This window comes from Condylura cristata, unplaced genomic scaffold, assembly GCF_000260355.1.
Source record: "Condylura cristata isolate star-nosed mole 26May11 unplaced genomic scaffold, ConCri1.0 scaffold00008, whole genome shotgun sequence".
Classification (NCBI taxonomy): domain Eukaryota; kingdom Metazoa; phylum Chordata; class Mammalia; order Eulipotyphla; family Talpidae; genus Condylura; species Condylura cristata.
The window spans coordinates 15,419,642-15,446,791 of record NW_004567109.1 but is presented as its reverse complement, the minus strand read 5'-3'; the positions used below and the strand labels follow the sequence as shown (position 1 = coordinate 15,446,791).

The 27,150-nt window shown below is 60.3% G+C and overlaps 1 protein-coding gene across 4 annotated transcripts in view; it reads left to right on the top strand.

Moving 5' to 3' along the window:
* The first annotated feature begins 824 nt into the window (after window positions 1-824).
* The window catches only part of COL16A1 (collagen, type XVI, alpha 1), a 47,366-nt gene continuing 21,040 nt past the window's right edge, over window positions 825-27,150 (top strand). For 3 of the 4 annotated variants that reach the window (XM_012722332.1, XM_012722335.1, XM_012722334.1), the window contains exons 1-44: window positions 825-929; window positions 2,676-2,750; window positions 2,854-2,971; window positions 4,036-4,159; window positions 4,416-4,682; window positions 5,230-5,310; window positions 5,472-5,597; window positions 6,330-6,383; window positions 7,164-7,199; window positions 8,089-8,115; window positions 9,157-9,219; window positions 9,392-9,433; window positions 9,539-9,583; window positions 9,678-9,713; window positions 10,039-10,101; window positions 10,447-10,491; window positions 10,576-10,671; window positions 10,848-10,886; window positions 11,491-11,535; window positions 11,647-11,682; window positions 12,184-12,294; window positions 12,675-12,710; window positions 12,934-12,969; window positions 13,044-13,133; window positions 13,447-13,482; window positions 15,131-15,166; window positions 15,285-15,329; window positions 15,581-15,712; window positions 16,361-16,396; window positions 16,574-16,681; window positions 16,923-17,045; window positions 17,147-17,200; window positions 17,416-17,457; window positions 17,788-17,823; window positions 17,898-17,951; window positions 18,106-18,168; window positions 19,980-20,033; window positions 20,120-20,146; window positions 20,823-20,882; window positions 21,066-21,113; window positions 21,228-21,281; window positions 24,707-24,754; window positions 24,956-24,988; window positions 26,939-27,055. In XM_012722332.1, the coding sequence (XP_012577786.1) occupies window positions 857-929; window positions 2,676-2,750; window positions 2,854-2,971; window positions 4,036-4,159; window positions 4,416-4,682; window positions 5,230-5,310; window positions 5,472-5,597; window positions 6,330-6,383; window positions 7,164-7,199; window positions 8,089-8,115; window positions 9,157-9,219; window positions 9,392-9,433; window positions 9,539-9,583; window positions 9,678-9,713; window positions 10,039-10,101; window positions 10,447-10,491; window positions 10,576-10,671; window positions 10,848-10,886; window positions 11,491-11,535; window positions 11,647-11,682; window positions 12,184-12,294; window positions 12,675-12,710; window positions 12,934-12,969; window positions 13,044-13,133; window positions 13,447-13,482; window positions 15,131-15,166; window positions 15,285-15,329; window positions 15,581-15,712; window positions 16,361-16,396; window positions 16,574-16,681; window positions 16,923-17,045; window positions 17,147-17,200; window positions 17,416-17,457; window positions 17,788-17,823; window positions 17,898-17,951; window positions 18,106-18,168; window positions 19,980-20,033; window positions 20,120-20,146; window positions 20,823-20,882; window positions 21,066-21,113; window positions 21,228-21,281; window positions 24,707-24,754; window positions 24,956-24,988; window positions 26,939-27,055 (2,970 nt within the window). In that variant the 5' untranslated portion in view covers window positions 825-856. The remainder of the gene's footprint in view (window positions 930-2,675; window positions 2,751-2,853; window positions 2,972-4,035; window positions 4,160-4,415; window positions 4,683-5,229; window positions 5,311-5,471; window positions 5,598-6,329; window positions 6,384-7,163; window positions 7,200-8,088; window positions 8,116-9,156; window positions 9,220-9,391; window positions 9,434-9,538; window positions 9,584-9,677; window positions 9,714-10,038; window positions 10,102-10,446; window positions 10,492-10,575; window positions 10,672-10,847; window positions 10,887-11,490; window positions 11,536-11,646; window positions 11,683-12,183; window positions 12,295-12,674; window positions 12,711-12,933; window positions 12,970-13,043; window positions 13,134-13,446; window positions 13,483-15,130; window positions 15,167-15,284; window positions 15,330-15,580; window positions 15,713-16,360; window positions 16,397-16,573; window positions 16,682-16,922; window positions 17,046-17,146; window positions 17,201-17,415; window positions 17,458-17,787; window positions 17,824-17,897; window positions 17,952-18,105; window positions 18,169-19,979; window positions 20,034-20,119; window positions 20,147-20,822; window positions 20,883-21,065; window positions 21,114-21,227; window positions 21,282-24,706; window positions 24,755-24,955; window positions 24,989-26,938; window positions 27,056-27,150) is intronic. The other variant, XM_012722333.1, reaches the window with a different exon arrangement.

Sequence of the window (27,150 nt, the reverse complement as noted above, 5' to 3'; positions counted from 1 at the left end):
GTCTCTGAACATGCCTGTATGCAGGTAGGTTTGTGTGACTACACAGATGTGTGTATGTGTATCTGTTTGTGTCATAATGACACATGTGTGATTCGGGGTGTGTGTGTAAGCTGCCTGTCTCTGGGAGACAGATGATGTATGACTCTGCTGGCTGCCGGCTGAGCCCTCATTGATTTATCTGGGCCCATTCATCAGGGTTTAATAAAACTAAAAGACGAGCATCCATCAGGAGGGGCGGTCGGCAACCAGGTCCTGAGCCCGATGACCTGCTCTTCCGCCCACTGGACCTATGGGGAGGCTTCCTTGGCCTACACACAGCCCTGTGATGCCTGTCAGGATGCTCAGCCCCACCATGTACCCCTAACCTTAGGGGAACTTGGCGGGGCTCCCTGGCTGAATGGGTGCAGCTAGTCAGGACCAAGCCTGGTAGATACCAATACCGTGCACAGGTTGATAAAGCATTGAAAAACTTCCAGAGTCTTGTGAAATAGCCTGTGCCTCAGCCTTGCTATCCCAACTGACTTGACCTTCCAAGACCCTCTCGAAGTTCTCAACCTAGCAAATAACCGCTGGGAGGGCGAGATGCCCCTGGACCCTGTTTCTGTGCTCCGGCCAGCTTTCTGCTCTGGCTGGTCGGTGTTCATGCCATACCGCTTGTTAAATATTTTGATTATCACCCTACCCAAATCTAGCCAAAGGTCTGTGGTTGGGTCTCTGAGAGGGCCTGAGGGCTGGCCTCGCAGGCTGGCCATGACTGGCCCATGTGTAGAATTGTTCTGTGTGAGCTCAGGATTCCACCTTCCTGGTGTCTCTGGTTTCCAGGTGCTGCGGCTGTGCTTGGCCTCCCTGACCCAGGATGTGGGCATCTTGGGTTCCTGGCTTGTGGCTGCTCAGCCTCTGGGCCACCTGCAACCATGGCGCAGACACAGGTGAGATGACACAGGAGGAGGTTGCCCTGGCTCCCAGAGACGCTGGGGTCTTGCACACGGGTCGCGTGGGGATCATTTTCTAGAAAGGACTGGTGGGTGGGCTCGGGCTGACCTGAGAGCTTTGCACTTGAGTGTGTGTGTTATGTGTGAGTGTTTCTTCTGCATGTTCCTGTGTCTCCGGGCCTCCGTATTACACCCCGTTGCGCTGTGTGTTTGCACATCTTCCTGGGTCTCTGAGCGAGAGACCAACCCCCCTCCTCCCCATACGCTGAGCACAAGGTGCTGACAGGACCCGCAGGGTCTGGTGGAGGTGGTGAGCTCTCCCTGCTTCTGAAACTGCATTGTGAACGAGGCCCAGGCCGCTCCAGAAATCGTCCTCCAGCCCACGTGCTCCCGCTCTGCCTGGCCCACCCAATAAAGGGCTTGCCTCAAGGCCCAGACGCTGGATGGACAGAGAGGGCAGCTTTCCAGGGCCTACCGCCAGAGGAAGTGGACCGGGCAACTTGCCCTGTCCTGATGGGTGGGTGCCCTTTGGGCTCTGGACTCAGCTGTCTTCCCGAGCAGAAACAGTGCTCCTAATGCTGACTTAGCGAAGGCACGCGGAAGAGAGCGTCTGGGGTGCAGGTGACTGCCTGTGGCTGTGGGTACAATGTGTGTCTACGTGTGGGTGCGTGTGCCTTGATCTCTCCACCGGGTCTCTGGGGCCTGGGGAGGAGAATTTCAACATCTGTCAGGAATCTGGGCCCATTGCCAAGGGGTGAGTCACCCCTGGTTGCTGCCCATGCCAAAGACGGAGATAATATTTCTGTCCAGACCTGGAGGAGGGAGACTCCAGAGGGGTCATCGGGCCTAGGGATCCAAGACTCCTCCTTCCCCTGGGCAGCAGGAAGCCCCAGCTTCTCGGGCACGGCGGCCACTGTCCTGACCCAGCTGCCCGCCTGCACCGATGGGCAGGCCCGTTTCCAGCCCCTCTGCGTAACCATCCCGAGGGAGGAAGCAGGCCCGTGGCTGCCCACTGAGCCCTCAGCCTCCTGGGGACCCAGGTTGGCTCCTTTTCTCCGCAAGCCTTGACCCCTTGTGGCACCCCGTCCTGTGAGCTTGTGGTACCCTCGGGCCCTTGTTTTCTTTTCATGGCTTCACAAGTAGGCATCTAGGTGAAAAGTATTTTGTCGGCCCAGTCTCTGGCCTGCTTATCTGACTTTGATGTGGGAAATGGAGCCCCACCCACAGCTGAGAACGGGGTACGACTGCACAGGGCACCCCTGGAGGCAAAGGCACCCCCAACTCACTCAAGTGCGGACACGCACGTGTCCTTGTGTGTGACAGTGTGTGCATCACCCTGTCATGTCCGTTCCCCACTGGGATGTATGTCATGGAGGGCAGATGTATGTATACTGCTCCCCATCTCTCTGAACCCCAGGGCTGCCTGGAGTTTCTCCATGCCCTCTTTCGGTGTGGTGGTGGCTTGGGGTTTTGGGGGGTGGGGGTGCCAGGAGGTCCGGTTCTGCTCGGGTGGACTCATTGCTGACTTTGAGCCAGGCCTCGGTCTCTGAGCTTCAGTGTCCCCCCTGTGGGTTGGGGTCCACCTGGCTGCTGGGTAGCCCAGGTCAGGGTCAGAAAGCTATCCCAGAGCAGGGCCCAAGGATAAGGGACAGAAACTTGCTCCGTCCCAGGTTCCCCAAGAGCCTACCTGGGCCGCCACTGCACCCTGAGCCCAGCCGGTGCCCCGCTGCCGCTCTCTTCCAGGTGAGCCGTGCCCCGCCTCACAGCAGGAAGGACTCAGGCTGGAACACAGGAGCGACTTATCCGCCAACGTGACTGGTGAGTGCCCGTCTCAGCCTGTCCCCGCCCACGGCCATCCTGTCCCCGTCCACGGCCATCCTGGCGTAGCCGGTGACCCTCCTCCCCTGCTGTCGCCCCCAAGGCTTCAACCTCATCCGAAGACTCAGCCTCCTGAAGACATCTGCCATCAAGAAGATCCGAAACCCCAAGGGGCCGCTCATCCTGCGACTGGGGGCGGCCGCCCTCACCCAGCCCACTCGGTAACGGCCAGTGTAGCTGCTGGGAACCGGTGATCTCAGTCACACTCCCTGGCAGCCCTGGACCTGGGCCCCAGCTCGGGGCACCTGGGGGTCATTGAATTCCACCCTCTGCCAGGAGCCAACCTGGTCTCCGGCCCTGCGTGTGAAGAGGGGGAAGCTGGCCGCGCCTGGCACACCCCCATCTGTCCCTTCTTTATCTCTGACTGGCAGAGGGTGGGAACAGGACCGCATCCAACGGGCACCGGAAGGACCTGTGGCGTGGGAGCCCGGCAAGAGTAGTGTGTGTGTCCGCACGTGGGGAGTCCAGGTTCCCGCAGAGGCTGGGTGGTCGGGCCCTGCTGGCCTTCCAGGCTTATCTTCCTAAAGTCCCCTTCTGCTCTGGCTGTGCTGGACCTTCTTCATCTTAATGCAGCGTCTCCCCCCCTCCCAGGGCAGACTAGTCTCCCCAAGTCACCCTGAATTCCTGGGAAGCTCTTACCGCAGTTGAAAAGACACAGCACACTCGTCCGTCGTAGTCACGAGTGGCCTGCCCATCCCCAACCTCAAGCAGACTTGAGGGCTTCCCCAGGGCAGCCCCTTCTCTGTTTCCCACTTTTAAAAAAAATATTTTATTTATCTATGCATACAGAACTGGGGTACAGGCCAGAGGCGCAGGGGCGGTGAGAGGCTTCACCAGAGACAGAGTGGGGAGCAGAACAGGCAGATGGACGAAGCACACTGCTGAGGGGAGCAGCGGGCGGGTCAGGAGAGGTCTGCCGCGCCATGTGGGTCAGCTCCCCAGCAGGGGATCGAACTCGTGCTGAAGTGGATGTGGCAAGCTTCATGGTGCTGCGCTTTAGGCCATTGTGCCCCCAGGGAGGGCGCTGTCTCCCACTTCTGTCCCCACAGCCAAGCCCCTGTCTGTGTGTAGAGGGCTCTCAGCAGACTCCTGGAGTGCGTGTATGTGGGGGGGGGAGGGCTGGGGGGGCTGTATTCCTCCCTCCCTCCCTCAACAGCACTGAGGGCCCAGGGTGGGCGCAAGGGGGTCTCTCTAGCCTCAGGGTACCCTTCTCCCTCCCCTGCAGACGAGTATTCCCACAAGGCCTCCCCCAGGAGTTTGCCCTGGTCCTGACAATATTGCTGAAGAAACACACTCACCACAACACGTGGTATTTATTTCAAGTGACTGACGGAGACGGGTACCCACAGGTGAGCTGGAGCCCTTAGCTCTCGGAACACGAGCAGCAGCTAACCAGCCCAACTTTTGTCCCAGTTCGTGATTCCTGGGGTCTCCCCCACATCTCAAGGCTGCCCGCCCCTCCCCCAACAGCACCTCGCCCATTCTTTCAAGCCGGACAGGGACCCAGCTCTCCCCTCCTGGGAAGGGTGCTTGAGGGCCCTAAACTTTGCCCTTTCTGGCTCTGGTCATGGATTCTCTTCCTGTTGCTTCCTGCATTCCACGCAGATTTCCCTGGAAGTCAACAGCCAGGAGCGGAGCCTGGAGCTCCGGGCCCGGGGCCAAGACGGGGACTTTGTGTCCTGCATCTTTCCGGCGCCCCAGCTCTTCGACCTGCGCTGGCACAAGCTGATGCTGACCGTGGCGGGACGCGTGGCCTCCCTGAACGTGGACTGCTCCTCGGCCTCCTCCCGGCCTCTGGGGCCCCGGCGACCCCTGCGGCCCTCGGGCCATGTGTTTCTGGGCTTGGATGCGGAGCAAGGCAAGCCCGTGTCGGTGAGTGCCTCTGGCCTCTGCCCGCTCTGTGGGACTTGAGTGAGTCCCCGGCATCTGACCGGACCCTGCCTTGCTTCCCAGTGCCTTCAGATGCCGCCTACACATAGTCTGTGGGGTTCAAGGCCCCCCACGATCTGGCCCCTGTGCACGTCCATGCTGCCACCTTCCTTCGTCGCTCCATGCAGCTCTGCTGTACCAGTTACCCCCCAGGCATCCATCTCACCTGGCACATTCCCGCCTCCAAGCCTTTGCCTGTGCGGTTCCCTCCCGCTGGAATGCTTGTCCTTGCTCAGGCATCTGCTTGTCCTTCAGGGCTCGGCTGTGTTGGAAGCTCCCCCTCTGCTGACCCTCTGGGCCTCTCTGCTCCTTTCCTGACGTGCAGTTTGCTTTTGCCTTTGGTGACAGCCATATCCTCGGTCTCCCAGGCCAGGATGGAAGCCCTGAGGTCAAATTCTGGGGTGGCGCCACCTCTGTGTCTTATTGGGGGCTCGACTACAGAGCTGGACCCCTGGATAACCGAATGATACTGACTTGTGTGTCCCCGCAGTTTGACCTTCAGCAGGCACACATCTACTGTGACCCGGAACTCGTACTGGAAGAGGGCTGCTGTGAGATTTTACCAGGAGGGGTGAGTGGCCCGGTCCCAGCACAGATGGGGGCCCTGGGGCTCTGGGATGCTGGAGACAGACGCCTGCAAAGGGAATGCCTGGGAGGGGGGGCTCAGACTATGTTGGTTGGTGGGGGAGCCTACCTCTGTCCTGACCCCGGCCTTTCCCCCCCACTGGGCAGTGCCCCCCAGAGACCTCCAAGGCCCGCCGGGACACCCACAGCAATGAGCTCATCGAGATCAATCCACAGACTGCGGGCAAGGTCTACACCCGCTGCTTTTGCCTGGAGGAGCCGCGAAACAGCAAGGTGGGCAAGCGTGGTCAGGCACAAGGGAGACCACCCCCCTGTGACCTGACTGAGGTCTGCCACTGGGTCAGCTGGTCGTGTGCCTGGGGCAGGAAGGACGCTGGAAGCCACACCTGTTTGTATACTGCCCGGTAGGGAGGCTCTGGGTGAGCCTGTGCCTGCCTACTGGCATTGAGAGTTGTGCCTGTCTAGTTTTGGCACTACCCACATGCTCACTGATGCCACGCTAAAACCTTCCTGTGAGGGCAGTGCCAGTGTTGCACCCAACGGCAGTTTCTTCAGGGCAGAGATGCCTGGGGCCAGAGGCCAAAGCGCACAGCCTCCCTCTGGGCTTACCCATTCTCCCGGGCGCAGCCACGGCAATGCCAGGCTGGTTCTACACCCAGCACCATGGCCAGCTGCCCTGCCCACTCTCGGGTTCTTTAGGGGCGGCAGTAGACGCCCAGTTCCTCCCCCCAACTCCTCCTCCTGGCTGGACGGTCTCCCTGCCCACTGGGCGCTGTGCCCAGCCTTGGCTGCAGAAACACAGGGTCCCATTGATTCATGGTCTTGTTTTCTCTGACATCACGTGGGTGGGGGAAAGGAGGGGGGCTGTTTGGGTGCCAGGGGTCTGAGCAGGCTCTTGGTGCCCTGGTAGGTGCCAAATGTTAGGCTGAGGGGCACCTGGGGTCCACGCCCCTACTTGGGTCCTAGAACTGTCCCCTGAAGCATTCCCTTTGCTCACCTGCCTAGGTGGATGCCCAGCTGACAGGAAGAATCAGCCAGAAAGCAGAGCAGGGAGCAAAGGTAGGCATGGGAGGCGGGGGGGGTGTGTGTGTGTGGAGCCTGTGATGCCCTCTGTCTGCCCTCAATACACCCCTTTAATTAGACACTCTGCTCCTACGCTCTTCCTACCTGCCCCCAGACTTGGACAGCGCCAGGCTAGGTAGGTTCCAGCTCTGACAAGGGTGAGTGGGGGTGAGACACATCGTACCTGGCACTCCTAGGGCATCTTCCTAGGTTGGGGTGTCGAAGCACCCCCCCACTCCCTGCCCTTTCTCAGGCCCTTCAGGAGACAGCAGCCGAGGAGGCCAGCCTCCCGTTAAGGCTGCAAAAGAGGCCCAGTCGAGGAGGTGCCTTCACAGAAGGCTCTGTGGGCCGAGTCTGGGCGTGGGGTGCTGGGTGCCCCTGCAGCTGCCGGTGTTCTCTGGGACCTAGTGCTGGGCCCTGTCTGCCTGCTGCCTTTCTCTGGGGCGGGCACTAACCCTTGACATTGCTGCTGAGTGGGCAGCAAATGGCCCAGGCCTCGACCCCAGGCTCCTGGATTCTGGGTCTTTCTGGGCCTGGCATGCTGTGTGACCTGGCGCACGGCTACTTTGTGACTCTCTTTGGCTGTGGCTCCCGGCTGGTGAGAGTTGAGGGGAGAGGCATGTTGGTGGGGTGGGAGCGCGGACTTCACCCTCCGTCAGGCCCCTCCTAGGACATAGGTGGCGTTCTGTGTGCCTCGTGTGTTGATGGGGGACGTGGGTGGAGGAAGCTGATCCCAGACTCTCAGACTGGACCTCCTGGCCCGTTCTTCCCTTTCAGTGCCCACCCTGTGTCCACGGTGCCGGGGAGAGCAATGTGAGTGAATAGCGGGTGTGTGGGTGGGGTGGGAAAGGGGGGCTGGGAGCCTAGGGGTTGGCTTGGCAGCTTCCTGGTTGAACAAGGGGGTCTTTGTGCACTTTCACGCTGCCTGCCTGCCCAGCCCCAGAGCTGGGCTTGACCCCCCACCCCTGCCAAGCCAGGCTGCACAGAAGGAAGCCTCGAGCCCTATGATCTGGGCAATGTCAGGGTCCAGGGTGGCGTGGGGACGGGGTGGTGGCTGGCAGGACCGGGACCTGGGCTGCTGGCCCTGCTTTGCACTCCCTGCCAACACGGAGGTCCAGTCGGCTGGAGGACTTCACGCACCATGTAAGAGGCCCAAAGGGGAGGAGCAGGCTGAGGGTGACACAGCCCAGTTCTGAACCCCAAACACGTGCTGGCTTAAGGGTTCACCTCCTGTGCCTCTCTAGCCCCCTGCAGCCTCTCTCTGCAGTCCAGGAGGACCAGGGGCTCACTGTGAGCCACACTGGAACCCACCTACCTCTTTCCCATGAGCTGACATGCTGAGCTGACAGGCCCACAGTGACCACACCCAGCTCCTCTCAGCACTGATTCCCCAGCCTTGAGGGACATCTAGAAGTACCCACTTTACTGCCTGCTTCTCTTTCCATCCAGTACTCCCACAAAATCTGGTAAGGCTGATGGCCCCCAGATGCACAGGGGTTACCATGGCAACCGAGCCATCACATTACCTAGCCAAAGCCGCGCAGGTTAGAGAAGGTTGGTTAGACCTCTCTGCAAGTCTGACAACTTTAGGCTATAAAGTCAGCATCTCGTTGATGTGACCCCGGTTACCTACTTGTGCTCACTGGGCCTCTGGTTTCCTCTCCCTCCCTGAGGTATAATGTTCTCTCCTCTGTCCTCTCAGGTCACAATTGGTCCCTCTGGCCCCAAGGTGAGTCCCAGACGTAGAAGATGACACCTTTGCCCCTTTTCCTGGTCCTAGCCCATCCCTCAGCATGTGACTCCATGACTGTGGGTTTATATTGGGGCTACCGAAGCCTGTGTGTTGGCAATTAGGGGTGCATGTGTGTGTGCCTGCTGAAGAGAGTAGAGACTGGTGTGTGCATAAGAATGCCAAGACCTGCCCCTCTTGAGGCCCGGCCATGCAGGGGGCCATAGGCCACACACATGCACACTGTCACCTTCCTGAGCCCACTCACACATCCGACAGGCTGCCATCATGTTGCTTCAGGGGAAACTGAGGCTCCATGGAGCCCAGGTGTGCGGCTGGGTGTGTCAGCGGTTGTGTATGCACATGGCTCCCTGCATCTCTGGGACACGATTGTGTGTGTGCGGCCCTGCCATGGGGGGTGAACAGGCCCATGGGGGGTGTCAGGCCCACTTGCTGTGGGCCTGACAGAGCCGAGAGCAGTGAGTGACAGCAGCGCGTGCCGGGGGTGAGGCGCTGTGTGTGCCGGGGGATGGGGCAGGTTCCCCGGAGCCACTTCACACGGGCACTGACATGCCAGTCTTGTGCCCAGCACTTACCTGCAAGCATCACATTTCTTCCTCATCACCACACCCCTAGAGGTAGGTGCTGCCACGAGCCCCATTTTATTGACGGAGAAACCGAGGCTCCCGGGAGCCCCATGACTTGCCTGGGGCCGCGTGCGAGTCAGCGGTGGGGACAGGGCTTGAACTCAGGCAACCAGTACTGGCGTCTCGGGTCTGTGCGTGGTGTCGTGGGCCCCATGTGCAGGGGAGAGTGGCGCGCTCGGGCGGGGTGGGGGGAGGACATCCCCTCTGCTGAGACCACAGCCTCTGGGGCAGGTGTGGATGATGCCCTGGCTGTGTGCGGGGCACATGCCTGGTGTGTGGGTGTGTGTGCATTTGCACACCCATGTGCGGGGCGGGGCAAGATCAGATTGGGGGTGCTTCCTCCAGACTCCCGCAGGCCCCTCAGTTCCAAGCCCCCTTTTGGTCTCATCCACAGGGAGGGAAAGGCGAGCGGGGTGTGCCCGGCCCATCAGGCCCCAAGGGAGAGAAGGGAGCCCGGGTAAGTGCCCCAGCCCTGCCCGCTGCCCCACCTCACCCCTTCCCCTCAGCTGGAAACCTGCAGCCTGGCCCAGGGAGGGGGTGGGGGCCAGTGTGTGAAGCCTCTGTGTTCTAAGGGCACCGGGACTGTGGGATCCCTGGGCCCAGCCCTGATCCCTTGTTCCTAACCGCAGGGCAGCGACTGTGTCCGCATCTCCCCAGACGCCCCACTTCAGGTAAGGCCTGGAGGTCGGCCTGCTTCCGGACTGATGTGGGGTCAGCCCTAGGGAAGCCCATGGGGTGACCCTGGCCCCGTCTCAACACCTTATTTCCCTGCTCAGTGTGCAGAAGGCCCGAAGGGAGAGAAGGGGGAGTCAGGAGCCTCGGTGAGTGGGGTCCAGGGAGCGGGCACGGGAAGTGGGGTCCTGGCCCAGCCTCACCCTCCTTTCCTTGCCCTCCCTCTGTGTCCCCTCATCTCAGGGGCCGTCAGGACTCCCAGGCTCCACCGGCCAGAAGGTAATGGGCCTGGACTGGGAGCGACGGGTCCGGGAGGGACAGGCGGAGGGAGGGGCCTGACACCACCCCAGGGTGGTGCCACCAGGGCACAGGCCCCTCTGAAGCCTTGTTCACATTCCCTCCAGACCTAGAGGGGTGCCTTAGGCTCCCCGAGTGAGTGCTCGGAGTGGGTGGGAGAGCCTTCCTACCTCTTGCCACCTTCTCATGGTGACTGAAGTCACTTGGTCTTTGGGGCGGCAGAGACCACAGTGTCTCGCCCAGCTGGGGGTTCCGGTTCTTCCAGCCTGTTTCCTCCCTCCAGTCGCCCTGTCTCTTTCTTCCCCAGGGCCAGAAAGGCGAGAGGGGAGAAGGAGGCATCACGGGCTCGCCAGGAAAGCCAGGCCGAGATGTATGGGTGCCGGGACCTTCCCACTGAACCCCCACACCCCCAGCATAGGGCCGTGAGGTGCTAGATATCAACCAGCAGAAGCTGACCTGCTGCTCTTGCTCAGGCTGGAGAACAGAGATCGGGATGGGGGCCGGGGCTCCAGGAGGCACAGAAAAGACCCAGTCTCAAGCCTCCTGACACCCAGCCCCAAAGCACCCCCTCCCCTGCGACTCTGAGGTTGACCTTGGAGCCCTGGGCTGGCATCTACTTTGGGGAGGGGAGTGTGGGTGGGCAGGTGGGTGTTGGCCAGTCCCAGTGGGGACTGCTTTCCTCAGGCTGTTCTTACACCCTCACCCTACCCCACAGGGACGGCCAGGAGAGATCTGTGTTATGGGACCCAAAGGGCAGAAGGTGAGTTGTGGGTGTCTGTAGAGTAGAATGTGGATGGTGGGGCTGGATGTCAGCTTTCTCACACCCACTTCATGTCTGTGCCAGGGTGACCCTGGCTTTGTTGGGCCCGAGGGACTGGCAGGAGAGCCTGGGCCCCCCGGCCCTCCTGGGCTCCCTGGGATTGGGCTGCCTGGGACCCCGGTGAGTACTTCTTGCCCTTCTGCTATCTCTCCCTCAGAGACCCTTCTCCCGCCCCATCAGTGGTGGGTCAGTGAGGCTCCTTGCAGGGCTTCTATTTGCCGGAAGGGGCTTGAGTAGATCATACTGTAATGTAAAGTCCCCGGGGAGCTGCCACCTGACCATGCTTCTGCCCTCAGGGAGATCCAGGTGGCCCACCAGGCCCTAAGGGAGCCAAGGTAAGCAAGGCAGGCGTGTGGGCCTGGGGGGCTCCCTGCTCAGTGGGAGGAGAGAGGGAATGAGGAGGGGTGGCAGGCATGTGGAGAGAGGGCGGGGGAGGGCCAGCTTTGGGCTGAGGAGATTGGGTCTGCTCAGCTGGGCCCCTTGTTGGGAAGTGCCCATTCCAGGGCGGGCTGATGTGGGAGTCTTGGCCTGAGTTCCAGGCGTGGCGGTGGACGGGCCTAAGTCTGGTAACAAACACAGAGGCCTTAACGGGGGCCCAAGCTCTCTTAATGCCACAATGAGCAGAAAGCCTTGCAAATGTCCATCTGTGTGCTCTGACTCTTCTGGGGTCACCCAAACCATCTCCCCACCCACTGCACCAGGGAAGGGAGACCCAGAAGCTATATCTTCTCCCTTCCTTGGTGACCAGAAGGACTTAAGCTAGCCATGAAGAAGGACAGGTGACCGGAAGGGAATGTTTGTTGAACAAACAGATCAAAAGGAAATGGGAGATTCAGCAGAGATTGTCCTGCTACCCAGAGAGGGGACTGGATGGGCCCAGGGTAGATGGGCCGAGGTCAGGGCCAGGAGCCTGCTCTTTAACCCTTCTTCTGGCCACAGGGCAGTTCTGGGATGCCGGGAAAGGAAGGTCCTGGCGGGAAACCGGTGAGTGGCCCCAGTTTGGTAGGGGTGTCGCTACCAAGGACTCCAGAGCGAAGGGGCTGGTCCCAGGGCTCTCTGTTGGCAAGTCTGGCTCTAACACTGCTTCTCCAACAGGGCAAGCCCGGCGTGCCAGGGCTGAAAGGCGAGAAGGTGAGTGTCCAGCATCGGGCGCAGATGGGAGTGGGAACCCGTCTCTGAAGATGACACTGCGCATCCAGGACCCTGGCCCTGGGATGCTCAGTCCGGGGGAACCCTACCTCTTTGTTCCCACAGTGTGTGTGTGATGATACAATAAAGATCCCAGCTTAGGAATGAAACACCTGGGTTCCAACCCGCCTCTGCCACACACGTGATTATGAATGTGGCAAGAAATCAACTAGCTCTGTCTTCATCCAAGTTTCCACATCTGTAAATGGCACTCGATAATTTCTTAAGGTGTTAGGCTGGTTGTGAGGGTGTAGCTTTGTGGTGTGCAGGAACTGTTGAATGAACTGACCAGTCTGCTGACCAGGAAGCTCTTCCCATGTTCCTGATGTCCGGGGTCAGGGCACTGGCCTAGCTACTGTCCCGAGCAGGGTGAGCAGGAGGCTCCTTGCCCTCCCCAGCATCTGGGCCCTATCCAGTCCACTCATGATCTCTCCCTTCTGCCAGGGTGACCCCTGTGAAGTGTGTCCGACACTGCCTGAGGGGTTCCAGAACTTGCTGGGGCTCCCTGGAAAGCCAGGGCCCAAGGGGGAGCCTGGTGATCCTGCACCAGCCAGGGTGAGTGCTCTCTCAAAACCTAGGGACATGGCCTTGGAGAGGAGCTGGGCATAGGGACTGGCCACGTCTGACAGTCATAGAGATTAAGGGCTCAAGGGCCAGGCTCCCAGCTTACTGGGTCAGGGAGTGAACCATAGAGTTCAGGGCTAAGCTAGAAGATCACCCTGAGGTCTCCATGGCAACCCCACAGAGTATGTGATGAGGTTCCAGGATGCCTTTTGGGCAGGCTGGGTGGAGCCAACCCTTATAGTGAGGGGCCTGTGCCCTCTTCCTGGGAGTGGGTGTTGGTTGGGGCGGAGCAAGGGAGTGGGTGGAGCTGGGTTAGGGCCCTGGCCGGGACTCCCAGCTCGCTCAGCTCCCTCACAGACCCTTTCTTCCAGGAGGGCCTGGGAGCTGTTGGACCAAAAGGTGATCGGGTACGTTCAGGAACTTTCTGGTGGGGTAACTCAGCTTGGCTAAGTTTCTTTTTCTGTTGCATGGGTTGATGAGCCCTGGCTCTGTGGTGACGGCCTTGAGCCTCACAGGACCAAGGGTGTTGCAAAGGTTTGTGGTGTGTGACACTGTTGTCCTCATATATGAGTAGGAAGTCTGCGGTACCCCAGTATATCGAGTCCGAACCCCTAGCTTTTCTCCCTGCAGGGGGACCCTGGCATTCAAGGCCTCAAAGGAGAGAAGGTAAGAGGCACCTAGTCTCCTCGCCTCCCTAGCTGACTGCTGGGACCCTTTCTGACCCCTCCTTCCTTCCCCAGGGGGAGTCCTGCTTGTCCTGCAGACCCGTTGGGGAGGCTCACGGGCTCTCTACAGTCGGCCCGCCTGCCTTGGGTCTGCCTGGCCTTCCGGTGAGTGACTGTCCTCCTTGCCCAGCCCGGTCTGACCCATCCTTGCCACACTGGTGGCCTTCCTGGCTCAAGGCTGACAACAGGAGGGAAGCCCCTGGCAAGTGTACCAGCCTGTGCCTCCTACCCCTCCCCTGCCGCCGGGGTCACATGCCCTAGTTGGCGCCTAGTGGGATGGCAGTTCCCTGCCCGCTGCCTGCAGTGTGTGGGGCTCAGCATCCCAGGCTTGTCGCCCTGTTATGAGTGGGCACCAGGCCCCCTGGATCGTGGAGGGGCGGGATGAGGAGATGCTTAACTGCCTCTGATTGCTTTTCAGGGGAGAACCGGGGCTCCAGGGCTGAAAGGCGAGAAGGTGAGACCCCTTGTCAGGGATTCAGGGCTCCGGGCAGCAGAATGGGGGCCCACGTGGGGAATAGGCCAATTTGGACAGGAGATCGAACTTAATCCACAGTGATGAGCGCATCGGTGTTTCCAGACTGCAGTCCAAGAACTTGCTTCTGAGGGCTGCCGAGAGAATTCCCGAGTGTTGCACTTTTAACTTATTGACTACCTAAAACAACGAAGCACTTTGAAGACTTTTACAGTAAAATGCTGCCTGGCCCTTCTTGGCCACGTATGTGCCAGGCACCGTTCCCAGTGCTTGGGCTTGTGTTGCCTTGTGTCCCCGTCCCCGCACCGCGGGGTAGGTGCTCCGTTACCCTGCCTCAGACGAGGAGGGAGGCCTGAAAGCCAGACCCATCGCCCACGGCCAGCCTGGCGCTTGGCTGCAGAGCCGGGGCTTGGGCCGGGAAGTCTGGCTCCAGACTCAGTGGCCGTCACCTTGGTCACTCCGCTTCAGCGCCCTTATTACCGTTTCTGTTTGATGGCCATGGAGACCAATGACAGCATTGAACTTGGCATCCGGTGCCACCACGTGAGGGCTCTGTGGGTGTCCGAGCAGTCACATGAGAGAAACATGGAAACCTGTGTTCAGATCAGCCCAGAGTGTTTGCACCCCCGCCCCACCCCCACCTCTCAGCGTTCCCCATCTCTGAGATGGCTTACCAGCACCTCCTCAAACCCCGACACCGAGGGCACCCTGCTGCCTCCCTTCCCCAAGGCATCTCCTGCAGCTGCCAGTTCTTCCAGGAGCACCTCTGTCCTCCCCTGCATCCCCCCACCACCATCTCCTCGTCCTGGGTCTCGGTCCCTGTCACCTTTTACCTGGACGGTGGTGCAGCCCCATGGCCAGCCTGCCTGCAGCCACCGCAACTCCCGAAGGCTCCATTTGTGATTCAGTGACTCACGTGACTTTGTAAAAAGGCCTCCGAGAATGTTCTCTCCCTGCCTGGACCCTCCTGTGGCGCCTGTGAGGCCTAACTAGACCCCGCCCTGCCTGCGCTCAGGTACAGCAGGCTCCTCCTGCTGCTGTTGGCTGTGCCTGAGATACAGCCCACCTTCCGTCTGGAAACTGGGGAGACTGTCCCCACCTCTTAGATGTTGCACCTGTGCTCCCACTGTCCAGAACAGTCTCCCGCCCCGTCTTCTCTGCTGACCTCACTCCCGTCTTTCTGATGGTCCTTGTGGCTGACACTTCTCTGACTACTCTAGAATGGGCTTCCATCAACGTTGTCCCAACCCCTAATTTATTTCCCTCCCAGCATTCATCACTACTTACAGTGACTATCGTTTAAATCATTCTTGTGCCCTACAAGCATGTAAGCCGCGTGCTTCGCACGGCGCCTTGTCCGCGGCCTGGGGCGGCGTCTGGGGAACCAGTGCGGGATAAGCAGTCTTCATCCCTCATCTTCATGCGCTGGGTTGGGGCTGGGAGTCCGTGAGGACTCACGCCTCCCCTGGAGACCTTGGAGAAAGCCCGTCCTCTCTGGGCCTCTGTTTTCCTGGTCAGGAAATGGGGGCGGGCGGCTGGGCAGTGATCTGAAGTTCCCAGCAGGCTACTGGGGGTCGAGGCCCGGGCTCTGCACCTGCCCACGCTGAGCCTGCCTCTCTGTTTTCCTCAGGGTACCCTCGGGGAGGCGGGGCCAGTTGGAAGTCCGGTAAGTTTGCTTTGGGTGGCCTCGGCTCTGCAGGACGGACTGGTGGGGGTCGGCCTGGCCTGTGCTTCCTGGGGTGCAGGCAGATGCTGGGCATCATCCGTGGCTTTTTATCCCCCAGGGACTGCCAGGGCCAGTGGGACCAGCAGGCATCAAAGGGGAGAAGGTGAGTGAGGACATTGTCCACGCTGGAGCCAGCCCCACCCCATGCACACCTAGCCCTCTACATTGAACCTCCTGAGGGGCCTGTGCGTAACAGGTCCATGACTTGCCCCCCCACCTTCATTCCTAGTGTCCCCCCACCCCCTTGAGCAGCAGACGTGCCACGCCAGGCCGGGCTATATCAGGCCTGGCTATGTCCCCGGCGCCAGGGTCCAGACTGCCCCGGGACCCCAACCCTATGCCCTTGCTTCACAGGGGGAGTCTTGTGAGCCCTGTCTAGCCCTGCCCATGTCTCAGGACGGGGATGGCCGCTTGGTGGCCTTGCCTGGCCCTCCCGGGCAGAAGGGAGAGCCTGGGCCTCCAGGTTTCGGCCTGCCAGGAAAACAGGTGAGTTCTGGGGCCTCTGCAGGTGGGTGCAGGCAAGCAAAAGAGGGCCGAGGGACCCTACCCGGTTGTCTTGATTCCTGGGCGGCTGGGAGTGTGTGCGGGGCTCAGTAGGCACCAACCTGGGCCCAGCCAGAGGGAACTTCAGTGTTCCTCCAGTACTGACTGGCGCCAGCAAGTTGCTTCCCCCACCCCCTGCCTGTTTCCTGTGCGTGGTGGTGTTGGAAAGCCGGTGATGGTGTGGGAGGAACATGGAGCAGTGCCAAGAGGCCTTCAGAACGATGGCTACGCGGCGGGGTTATCATGGGACTGCTGCGGCACCCACAGAGTGTAGGCCCTGTCAGGCCCTGCTGCACATATGCTAGCTCCTCTTACCTCAAAAATGCCCCTTCGGGGTAGTGCCTGTGCTGTTTCTATCACCCGCACTTAACAGATATGGACACTGAGGCACAGAAAGGCTACGGAGCCGGCCCGTGGTCACCGGGGCGGGAGTCAAGTCTCTGCTGTTAATCTCACAATATTGCTTCACTGGGATGAGTGTGGAGATTTTGGGCGATTTTGTGTCCTGCCGTATCCCCTGGGTCCAGCACAGCGGCAGACACCGGGGGTGTGCGGTAGGCGTGGGCAGGCCTGGAAATGCTTTCTCCTCAGGGCAAGGCTGGAGAGCGTGGACTGAAGGGGCAGAAGGTGAGAGAATCTCGGGGCTTCTCAGGCGGGCTCACCACTCCCTCCCCTCACTTCCTTGGCCCCACGCCCACTCTCTGTCCACCCCCAGCCCCTGCCCCTGCGGAGTGCCTGGGGGTGCTGGAGGCAACTTGCCCCCAGCTGGACCACCTCAGCCCCCGTGACCCCTACTCCTTACAGGGTGACGCCGGCAATCCCGGAGATCCTGGAACACCAGGCACCGTGGGGCAGCCGGGACTGTCGGGCGAGCCTGGGGTTCGGGGCCCTGTGGGGCCAAAAGGAGAAAAGGTCAGTCATGCGGGGGTCAGTTTATTATTTGAGCACAAAGAAATCAGGCTGGGAGCTGATGAGTGAAAGGACTTCGGGTCAGGCTGAGCCGCATCACTGCGGGGAGCAGGGAGGGAGGACGGCTGGGAGTGGCAGGGGCCTTTTGGGTTGCCCCAGGCTGAGGGGAAGCAGAGCTCTCCCAAGGGTTCCCGGGCTGGCTGTCAGGCTGGCTCACCAGCCCTGACGGTGGGTCTCTCCTCAGGGCGATGGCTGCACTGCCTGCCCCAGCCTGCAGGGGGCGCCAGCCGACATGGTGGGATTGCCTGGGAAGCCTGGCCCCAAAGGAGAGCCTGGTCCTGAAGGTGTGGGCCGGCCTGGTAAACACGTGAGTTCCTCCTGCCTGTCCCCTGGCCCTTCCCTACCTGGGCTTTGCCTTCTTTCCTGCCTCTGCCCTTGTGGGGCCATGGGCCACCTTTTGTCTTTTAGGGTCAGCCAGGGCTACCGGGAGTTCAAGGGCCCCCAGGACTGAAGGGTGTACAGGTATGTGTGAGTTGAGGGGGGACTAAGCTGCAGGTTTGTGTGGGCGAGAGTGGGGGATGAGGAGACCTATGGGGGCAGTGGATCTGGAGCGGGGACCCCCGCTATAGAGCTGGGAGAAAGCAGAGGTGGAGGAGGAGGAAGCGGGTCTGGGAAAGAGGGGAAGGGCGATTGAGAAATCTCAGGCCGAGAATGGTCCTTGAACTCTGTCTCTTCAGGGAGAGCCTGGACCTCCAGGAACGGGAGTCCAGGGCCCCCAGGTGAGTCTCCAGCCTCACCTTTGCCTGCCCCCTGACACTCCCATTCACCAGCCCACCTACTCCCATTTGCCCCTCAAACAAAAGCGCTCTGCCTGCCCCCCAAGGCTCATGGGCACAGCTGTAGCTGAAGGAATTGGGCCACAGCCCTGATCTGTTGTTGCTCTTATTGCTTCTGACTTGGCTCTGACCTCTCACCCTCAGGGTTTTCTTGGAAACCTCTCCTGAGTTTGGGCTGGCAGACAGTGCCCCCAGACCCGGTCTGCCCATGGGTTGGGTGCAGGGCAGCTTGGCTTGGGAGCTGTGGTTCAGGCTGCCTTCTCTGACTTTCAGGGAGAGCCTGGGGCCCCGGGTTTGCCTGGCACCCAGGTACGTCTGCCTTGGGCCTGGAGGAAGGGGAGGGCCACTCCAGGAGGGAGATGTCTAACTGCTTCTGTCCGCAGGGGCTTCTGGGACCTCGAGGACCGCCTGGCCCCACTGGAGAGAAGGGTGCCAAGGTGAGCGTCTGCCTCCTGAGGTGCTGGGCCTGCAGTACTCTGGAGCCCCTGGCCGGGGGCACAGTAGGAGCCTAGTGATGCCTGCCAGGGCTGCCCTGACTGATGCAGCTCACCTGTTGGATTACCCTGGAGCCTTTGTACCCCCTCTTTACAGGGATCTTCAGGTGTGAAAGGAGCCATTGGACCTATGGGGCCTGCTGGTGTCTCTGGGCCTCCGGTAAGGGCCTCTCTGTGCTCATGTTGGGACCAAAGTTAGCTCGGAAAGAGGGCTCATCCCAGCAGCCTGGCAGTGTGAAGAGAGGGGCCTCGGGCAGGCCCAGCCTTGGGAAAGGAAGACTGCGCTTTTGGGGGGAGCATTTTAGCACAGGGTCAGTTTAGTGACTGCTCACAAGGTAGCAGCGCTCGGGATTATCATAACATCTGAATAATGATGACACCTATTGTGACCATGATGCCGGTCATCCTGTGTCCAGCAGTGACCTAGCTAAGGCTCGGTGCTATTCACTGATTCTCCACAGCAGCCCGACAAGGGAATGACTGGGTTGTTCCCATTTCATAGAGAAGGAAACTGAAGGCCAGAGAGGGAGGCGACAGAGTCAGGACTTGAACCCAGGTCTGTCCGACTCAACACCCCTAAGCCCATGTTAACTCCCCACCTGGCAGGGTCATCTAAACCAGAGCTGCCGGGCACACTAGCCAGTGTGCTGGACATGCCTGCCCTGTGCTGTCCCCGACAGGAAGGGGCAGGTGGCCCCAGTGGGAAGGTGGCAGGCCCCATTCCCTCACAGCTAGTAGCTGTGTGTGGGAACTACCCAGTATAGCTGAAGATTTATGCACATTTAAAATTTCGTTTAATTTTAATTCACTTACACGCGGCTGGTGGCCACCATCCCTGGACAGCACCCGTCTCTCCAGACCAGCAGACCCTCCAGCCTCATTCCCCTCTGAGACCTCCCTTTTATTACTCCCCACCAGTGAGTCCCGCTTCAAAAGATGTGTCTATTGAGCAAATTGCACAGATTAAGAAATAATAAATGCATCTTTTCATTTTCCTTCATCAAAGGCTGTATAATATAATAGTCAGCGTCTACTCCACATGAACCCATAGAACCTTACAAGATGATCGAATTCCAGCCTGCAGCAGGAAATGCCGCCTCTCAGCCAGTCTTAGGCAAATGTGTAATTTGTCTTGGGCTTTTTGTGGTGCTGAGAGGAGCCTGGTAAATGGGTGCACACCTGCCTTTGTGACCCTCTAGAGAAACTCCAGCTCCAGTTTGGGGTCCCCAATGAGTTCCTTTGAGAATTCATGAAAACTGGAGGGGCCAAGGACTTCCAAGGGCCCACCCACCCCTCTGTGTCCAGCAGAGCCGGACAGTCTGGGTCCCTGCCTATCTCGAGGGGCCCTAGGGTGAAGCATAGGTGAAGGTGAAGGTGGTTCTGGTCCTCCAAGGCTTGGGTCCCCGTGGGAGGGCAGCTGACGGCGTGCCCCTGTGCAGCCAGCCCGGCCTTCCCGACCTCCCCCTCCAGCTGAGTCCCAAGGGGAGTGGGGGGGCTCCCTCCCCCAGCCCCACTCTGTGCAACTTGTGTGACCCCAGCCAGAGTTCCCGACTCCTTGTTGACAAAATAGGGCCTGGTTTGTGTTTCCCATTTGGTGAACTGAGTTTGCGATCGAGAGGTGTGGCCTGCGCTCATGGGGCGGGGCCGGGCGCACCTGGCTGCAGGTGCGCTGTTGGGTCTACTACTACAGAATCTCTTCAGGCCTCATCTTTGAAGCAGCACAGTGTGCCCTGTGGAGCTGGGAGCAGGGGTCGCATTCGGGGCCCTCGGACAGGCCCCCGCTTGGCGACTGACACCCCAGGGGCTGAGGAGATGCCAGCCTTCTCCCCCCCTCCTCACTCCTGTGCCCGGCTGCTGTAGACAGTGGGCACTGGGTCCAGGCTTGTGTGTCCAACTGCCTTTCCCCTTGGGTCGGGGCAGATGGTTGCTGCTGCCCCATGTTGTCCACTGAGCCCAGCTTTCTCCCTGCAGGGTGCTGACGGGCAGCAAGGACAGGCCGGACTTCCAGGAGCCAGAGGGATGCCAGTGAGTGTCTTGGGGCCTCAGGAAGCCACAGCTGGCCCTGCCCCCTCACCCCTGTCTACTCACCTCCCTGTGTTTCTTCCCCCCAGGGTGAAAAGGGAGCCCAGGGGGAGAAGGTGAGTCCTCCCCAGGTCTGGCCAATACTCTGGGGATATTAGCAGCCCTCTTAGGCCTGCTGGCCTGGGAGCCTGCACCTTGGGGCCCCTGAGCTACAGGAAGGGAACTGAGGTGCCCTCGTGTTGGTTGCCGGCCACCCACCTGCCCCCTGGCCCCAGAAGGCAGGGGCTCCGGACACATTGCATTTGGCCCAGCTGCTGGCCCAGGGCTCCACCCCGATCCCAGGAGGCTCCAAGTCCTCCTTGGGGAGCAGCTGCGTTTTCAAGTGGGGCCCGAGGCAGAGGACAGGCCAGCAACTGGCTTGGGGAGGACTGTGGGGAAGGGCAAGCTGCGAGGGCCTGGCAGAGAAGGGCGAGGGGACTGAGGCTGCGGCCAGTGGCTCTAGGCTGCCCTAGACTCCCTGGGCAGCAGCGGCCACGACGAAACCGAAGCAACAGTGGCGGTGCTCGATTGCTGAGTGCTTGTGGCGCTCAGGAGCTGTGTCCAGCCAGCCCCACCTCGCAGCAGCCTGCCTGTTTGATGTTATCCCCCGATTTACAGAGGAGGAGACGGGTTCTGGGAGGGGGTGGCCCCATCACTGGAGGCAGACCCTAGACCTGACCCTGCCTCTTCCTGAGAGCCTGGCTGCCTCCCGCGCAGCCCTTGCCCCGCTGAGAAAGGCTCTTGTCATTGCAGGGCGAGCCAGGGGAGTGCTCCTGCCCCTCTCGAGGAGACCCAGTCTTCTCTGGCATGCCGGTAAGTTGTGCCGAGAGTCTTGCCCCCGCTGAAGGCGAGGCCCAGCTTCCTGTCTCGTGCCCAGTGTGCCAGGGCCCCTGCAGGGCTTTGTGCCTGGCCGCTGCCTCCCCACGCAGCCCTGCGCTTGGTGTGGACGTTGCCTATAACCTCTCCCCTTCTTTTGCGACCCCCACCCCCACCCAGGGTGCTCCGGGACTTTGGATGGCCAGCTCCTGGCAGCCAGGCCCGCAGGTGTGTGTCGCTTGTCTCCTCTGTCTCTCCTCTTGTCTGCCAGCACCCCAAGGCTTGCCCCCCCCAGCTCCACCGCTCCCGGGACGGGGTCTGATGATGTCTTCTGTCCCTCAGGGTCCCCCCGGTGTTCCTGGACCACCAGGCCCCCCCGGAATGCCGGGGCTGCAGGTACAGGAGGGCGAGTGAGACAGTTGGGAGGCGCGATGTTGGGGCTCTTGCTCCCACTCTGTGCTGGGCCCCAGAGGCAGGACCCCTCCCAGCATCATGCCACTTCTCTCTCCTTTGTGCTTCCGCTTTGTGGAGAGCGGCAGAGATCCCCTGGTCCATGGCGCAGGTCCATGGCGCCTGCCCCGCCCTTCCTTGGGGAAAGTACTGTTGTGCGCCAGCCAGCACCTATGACCCCATGCCCTGCTCAGCCATGGTCAGCTGTCAGGAACCCAGAACCGGGGTCTCATAAAGCCCAACAAAATGTTGTGCCAGGCTCCATCCTTTTGGAGCAGCATTCCACACCCATTCCTGCAACAGCTATTTTTGTATGTCTGCTGTTCACCAGGCTCTGTTTTAGGTGCTGGTGATGCAGCAGAGGATGAAAGTAAAAATCCCTACCACCCTGGTGCTTGCAATCTAGTAGGAGAGACATCATAAGAAGGATAAATATGTTCAAAAGTGACATGTGCTAAGCAGGAAGCTAAATATAGCAGGGTATGGGGATAGAAAATGGGAGGAGGCAGGAGAGACATTGAGCACGGTGTTGAAAGAAGATGGCATCTGAATCAAGACCCAAAGGCAGTGAGGAGTGAGCCTGGGAGCAGGCAGTCCCAGCAGAGAGCCACGGGTGCAAAGGCCCAGAGGTGCCCGGAGGTGGGAGTGAGCCCGGCATGCCAGGGAAAGGAAGCCGCCCGAGGTGGGAAGGGAAGCGCCGTAGAGTGAGGGCCTGGAGTGTGCCTGGCGTTGCATCCCAGGTCCGCTGTGCACGAGCTGTGTGACGCTGGGCAAATCACTTGCCTACTCTGTGTCTCCATTTCTTCATCTGTTAAGTGGAGATAATTATAGTGCCACCTCATAGGGCTTTTGTTTGTTTTATTTTCTTCTTCAAAAATTTATTTATTTATGCACACAGAACTGGGGTACAGGCCAGAGGTGCAGGGGCAGTGAGAGGATTTACCAGAGACAGAGTGGGGAGCAGAACAGGCAGACTGACAAAGTACACTGGTGAGGGGAGCAGCGGGCGGGTAAGGAGAGAGAGGTCTGCTGCGCCATGTGGGTCACCTCCCTGGCCGGGGATCGAACTCGCACTGAAGTGGCCTCAGCCACCTTCGCAGTGCTGAACTCTAACCTACTGCGCCACCAGGGAGGGCCTCATAGGGCTTTTGTGTTAAACAAGTACATGCGTTCAACCCACTGAGCGTGATCCTGGCTTGTGGTCAGTGCTGGGATGGCCTTCACTGTCGTGATGACCACGCTGTTGTATTTCCCATGCATTCTCACCTTTGTTTGAGCTTTTCACTAAATCCACTGAGAAAGCGGTGAGATCCCACAGTTACAAAGTCTGAGAAGTGAGTTACCTTTTCTGAGGTCATCCAGCTGGGCCTTGGCAGGGTCTTCAGGGACTTTCCTTTGGGGAAGCCCTCAGGACAGGTCTCCCATGGTTTGCATACCAGACCTCATTTTCTAGAGGCCCCAGGAGACACAGATGGTGGCCTCTCTGCCTGTCCTAGTCCCTAAGGAGCGATTCCCACCTGAAGGAATAGTCCAGTCACATGAAGCCTTTTACAAATGACCACCCATCACCCATTCTGATGACTGTATTCAGCCTGGCCTGAGAATCTGCTCTGGTGAGCCCCACGGCTGCTGAGGTCTCTGCTGGGCCTCCCATTCTCTGCCACCAGCCTCAGGACCAGAGCCATCTCCCAGCCCCCAGGCCGGCCACGATGACCAGTGCGCCACCGTCTGCTGCCTGGCTAGGAAACAGGGCCTGCCTGCAGGAGGCGTGCCGTTTCCAGGGGCATGGGTCTCTTCCAAGTGACCCACTCCCAAGCACACACTACGTGCCATCAACCCTGCCGAGGCCTGTGGGGGAAGGAGGCAGAAAAGAGCAACAATGACAGCTCAGTCTGGGCCCAGGCCCCAGCGGCTTCACGCTGCCAGTGCTGGATTCACAGCCGAGGCGGTGCTGGGGCACCTGCCCCAGGACGGGTGGTGTGGTGCCCCCGCCAGGTGGGCATCTGCAGTCCTTTCAAGGACGGGAGAGGTCAGGGCCGCCTCGCTTCGAGAGCAGGAACAGGCTTAGAAATGCACAGAGTTTACTTGCCCAAGTGTGATCTCATGTAAGCTACATCCACTTCACAGAAGAAGAAACAGAGGCACAGGGGTTAACATCTGTCTCAGGGAGCTTCTAGCTAGTGGATACCTCCACTTCTACAGTGGAGCAACAGGTGGGACTTAGTGCTGGGAAGGTAGGAAAAGAAAACCACAGTGTAGCAGGCTTGAACTAACAGCACGGGAGAGTGGAGCAGGGGGTGAATGATAATTTAAGGGCATAATTACAATTAACATGTTCAAGGTGTTTTCTCTGCTCTGGATGCTGTTGTAAGCACTTTAGCCTATTAACTCACTTAAGACACAGAATGAGCGGGACTGGCTAATGTGCATGGGGCGGGGGTGTGTGCAGGGAGGGGGCAGGGCAGGGGGAGGGGGAAGCTGACTCCAGGTCTCTCTGGGGCCCCGCAGAACCTGACCTGAAATCGACTGACTGGCGGGGGCCAGGGTGTCAAGGGAGGCCAGCTCTCTGTGCAGGCCGGGGGTGAGCAGTCGTGCATTCACTCAACCCGTGCTGAAGACAAGCCTCCTCCATGTCAGGCACTGGGTGTTTAAATGGGACCCATTCCTGCCTCCCTGGAGGGGTTCATGTGCCCATGTACGCTGTGGGTCTGCAAGGGGATCGGAGTCTATGGCAGATGTTTCTGGTAGGCATCCGAGCCTCCCCGCAAACAACCCCTGTTTCATAGAGATGGAAACTGAAGCACAGTCCCCCTCGCCACACACACGCACCCCATAACCCACCCAACATTGCACAGGGAGTGGAACTTGCACCGGCTAGGCCAGCTCCCACACCTCAGGCTTTGCTGTTAAACAGCGCTCAGGGGCTAAAAGGTGAGGGCTAAAGGGAGCTTGGAAACCAGGGTCCTCACTCTGAGCTTCCCCTCTGCCCTGCTCCTCCAGTGACCTTTGACAAGGTGCTTATGCTCTCTGGGTTCTTTTTCCTCTTTTAAGATGGACACCAAGCGCCCCAAGATAACAGGTGATACATGAGGAAGTCAGCAACAATGCTTAGCACAGACGCAGGGGTCACTTGGTGGAGCTCTCTGCCCACTTTCTGGCCTTTCCCTAACATGTGTTGTGGGGGTGAGGGGAGAGGGCAGGAACGCCCCTGGGCCTCTTCAGCTTCCCCTAGCTAAGACGAGACAGCCTTGTGCCACCAGGCCTTGGGTCTGCAAGGTAAGGGGAAGAGCCAGTGGGATGATGAGGAGAAAGCAGGGTGACCTGAGACCAGAGAGAGGGCCCCACTCACTTGTGTCTCTTGCTGACTGCAGGGCGTGCCTGGGAACAACGGTCTGCCCGGTCAGCCTGGGCTGGAGGTGGTAGGTACCAGGCGGACTCGCCATGCAGCCCCCCCACCCCCCCTTGCCCGCTCCCTTAGCTGCAGCTGGGGGTCCCTCTTCTTTCCCTCTCCCTAGGTTAGAAGCCCCGGGTGGCATGTGATTTCCCAAGTTTCCACCCAATGCCTTAAATCTTCACCCCTTCTGCCCCCCCACCTGAACCCCTACTTTTGTCTCTTGCAGGGATCCTTACCGATTGAAAGGCATCTGCTTCAGGTAAGGCCCTGGCTGGGCATCTCCCAAGGGGTCCTCTGTGCTCGGCCCCGCACCGAGAGGGCAGCCAGTGGAGCTCTGTGGGACGAGCAAGTGTCCGAGAGCATCTAGCATGGTGCCTGGCTCAAGATAGAACCTCAGCCAGTATCTGCTGCCTGGACCCCACATTCATTTGGAATGAATGTCTCACTCACTGGATGACTGTAGGACTCCTGCGAAGGCACCTGGGTGCTGACACTGTGGGTCTTCCAACCTGGAGTCCTGCCCGCAGCTACCAACCTCGCCCCAACCAGCCTCACCTGGGCCGGGCCCAGCAGCTTCTCAGGCAGAGTGGGGAGGGGGCCGCGGAGCTGACGTTCTGTGATGACACAGGAGGGCAGGTGGAGGGCTGCCGTTGTCCTCTGACCAGTCCAGACAGAACCCAGCAGGAAGATGGGATTGAGAAGCAATTCTTATGGTGCAGGGAAGGGAGAGAGCAGGCATTGAGCCCCCGTGGAGGGCTCTGGCCGGGTGGGCCCTCCCAAGCTCAGAGCCAAGGGTAACACCCCTTCCTTGCCCAGTCACCGCTAGAGACAGCACCTGGATTCTGTCCCCCTCCAGCTTGGCACCCCCAGGGGCCCCTCCCCAAGGGGCCTCCAGTCCCCCTGTCCTGGCCCCTGGCTTCTTTCTAACACTGGCCCTGATCCTCCCACGACCCCCGGGCTCCTGGTCAGGACAGGGTCTGGGGACTGCCTGGCCCTCCACCCCTGTTCTGGACACTAGATGTCTCCAGAAACGGCCTGAGCAGCAGTTCGTCTGGGTCACAGGGGGGCGTGGCAGTAACATGCCAGGTCTCCAACCCTCGGCTTCAAGCAAGCCGGGATTCCTCCGAGTCCTACCTCCACGCAATCTGCCATTTCTCCCTGTAAGATTTCGCCCGATGGCTTCCCGCCACGTGCCCGAGGAGGGCCCAGCCAGGAACTGAGTGTGGTCGGGCAAGGGGTCAGCTGCCCCCTCAGGGTGCTGCCAGGACCCCGTGGCCGCATGCACCCCCTGCCCAGAGAAGTCCATGTGTGGCGCGGGGGCCAGCCCTGGCCTCGGCAGGCCAGGCACCCCTGAGCACCACGGCGCTCGCTCCCAGAATGCATGTCCGTTTCCCTCCCTGCACTGGCAGGGCTGAGTGATCACGGGCTCAGGCCTGTTCGCAGGGTGACATCACGGGTGCCAGTCAGTGACAGCCATTGTCACTGGGCTTTGGGGTGACCAGTGATGACAGTGGGAGCAGGTGCCCCTGCCTAGGGGTCAAGGACACCGGCCAGGCCATGGGTGGACTCCAGGCCTCCCCAATCCTCTGAAATTGTAGTCCAGGCTTTAGCGGTGGGTTTTGTTATTCTGGGAAGAGAACTCACAGCCTCCGTCAAAGTCTCAGAGGAGCCTGCGACCCCAAAGGGGTTAAAAGCCCCAAGTAAGCAGAGGACCTTCTTGTTGAGACATCCTCAGGCCCAGCAAACTGAGGAGCCCGGTGGGGAGTGGGGCGGGGTCTGGGGTGGGGGGAATGGAGGGCAGGCCCCAGCTGGGGTGCCGGCCAGGGCTCCTCTCTGGTTGGTCCCTTTGCGCCCTCGGGTGGGGAAGCTGAGGGGGGAACCAGCCTTCGCAGCCCGAATCTCAGCCTTGTCCTTGCTGTGGGTGCAGGTTGCAGGCGCAGGCGGGACAGATGGTCCCTCCGCAGGCCCCTCCGCCTCCTCCCACACGCTGTCTGGAAGGTGGCTTTGGCATGGCCCCACCAGAGCTTCTTCCTGGAGGAAACTCAAAGCCAGTCGTTGGGATTGGGTCCCCTGAGGATGGAGCAAAGCTGCGACAGAGGCTCCGGAGCCGCTGCGGAGGGAGCGAGCGTGGGCGAGGGCCGCCACTTCGAGTGGGGGTCCCCATTCGGCCTTTCTTGCTCTTCTCTAACCCTTTCCTTTCTCTCCCCAGGCCATCTGCGGGGACTGCGCCCAAGAGCAGACAGCCCACCCAGTCGCCCTCCTAGAAAAAGGACAGAAAGGCGACCAGGGCATCCCCGGTGTGCCAGGCTTTGACAACTGCGCCGGGGTAGGAGGCTGCGTCCTGGGGGGAGCAGCATGCGGGGTGCTCCCTGGCCTCCTCCCCTGGGAGGAGCTGCGTGCAGGGTGCTCCCTGGCCTCCTC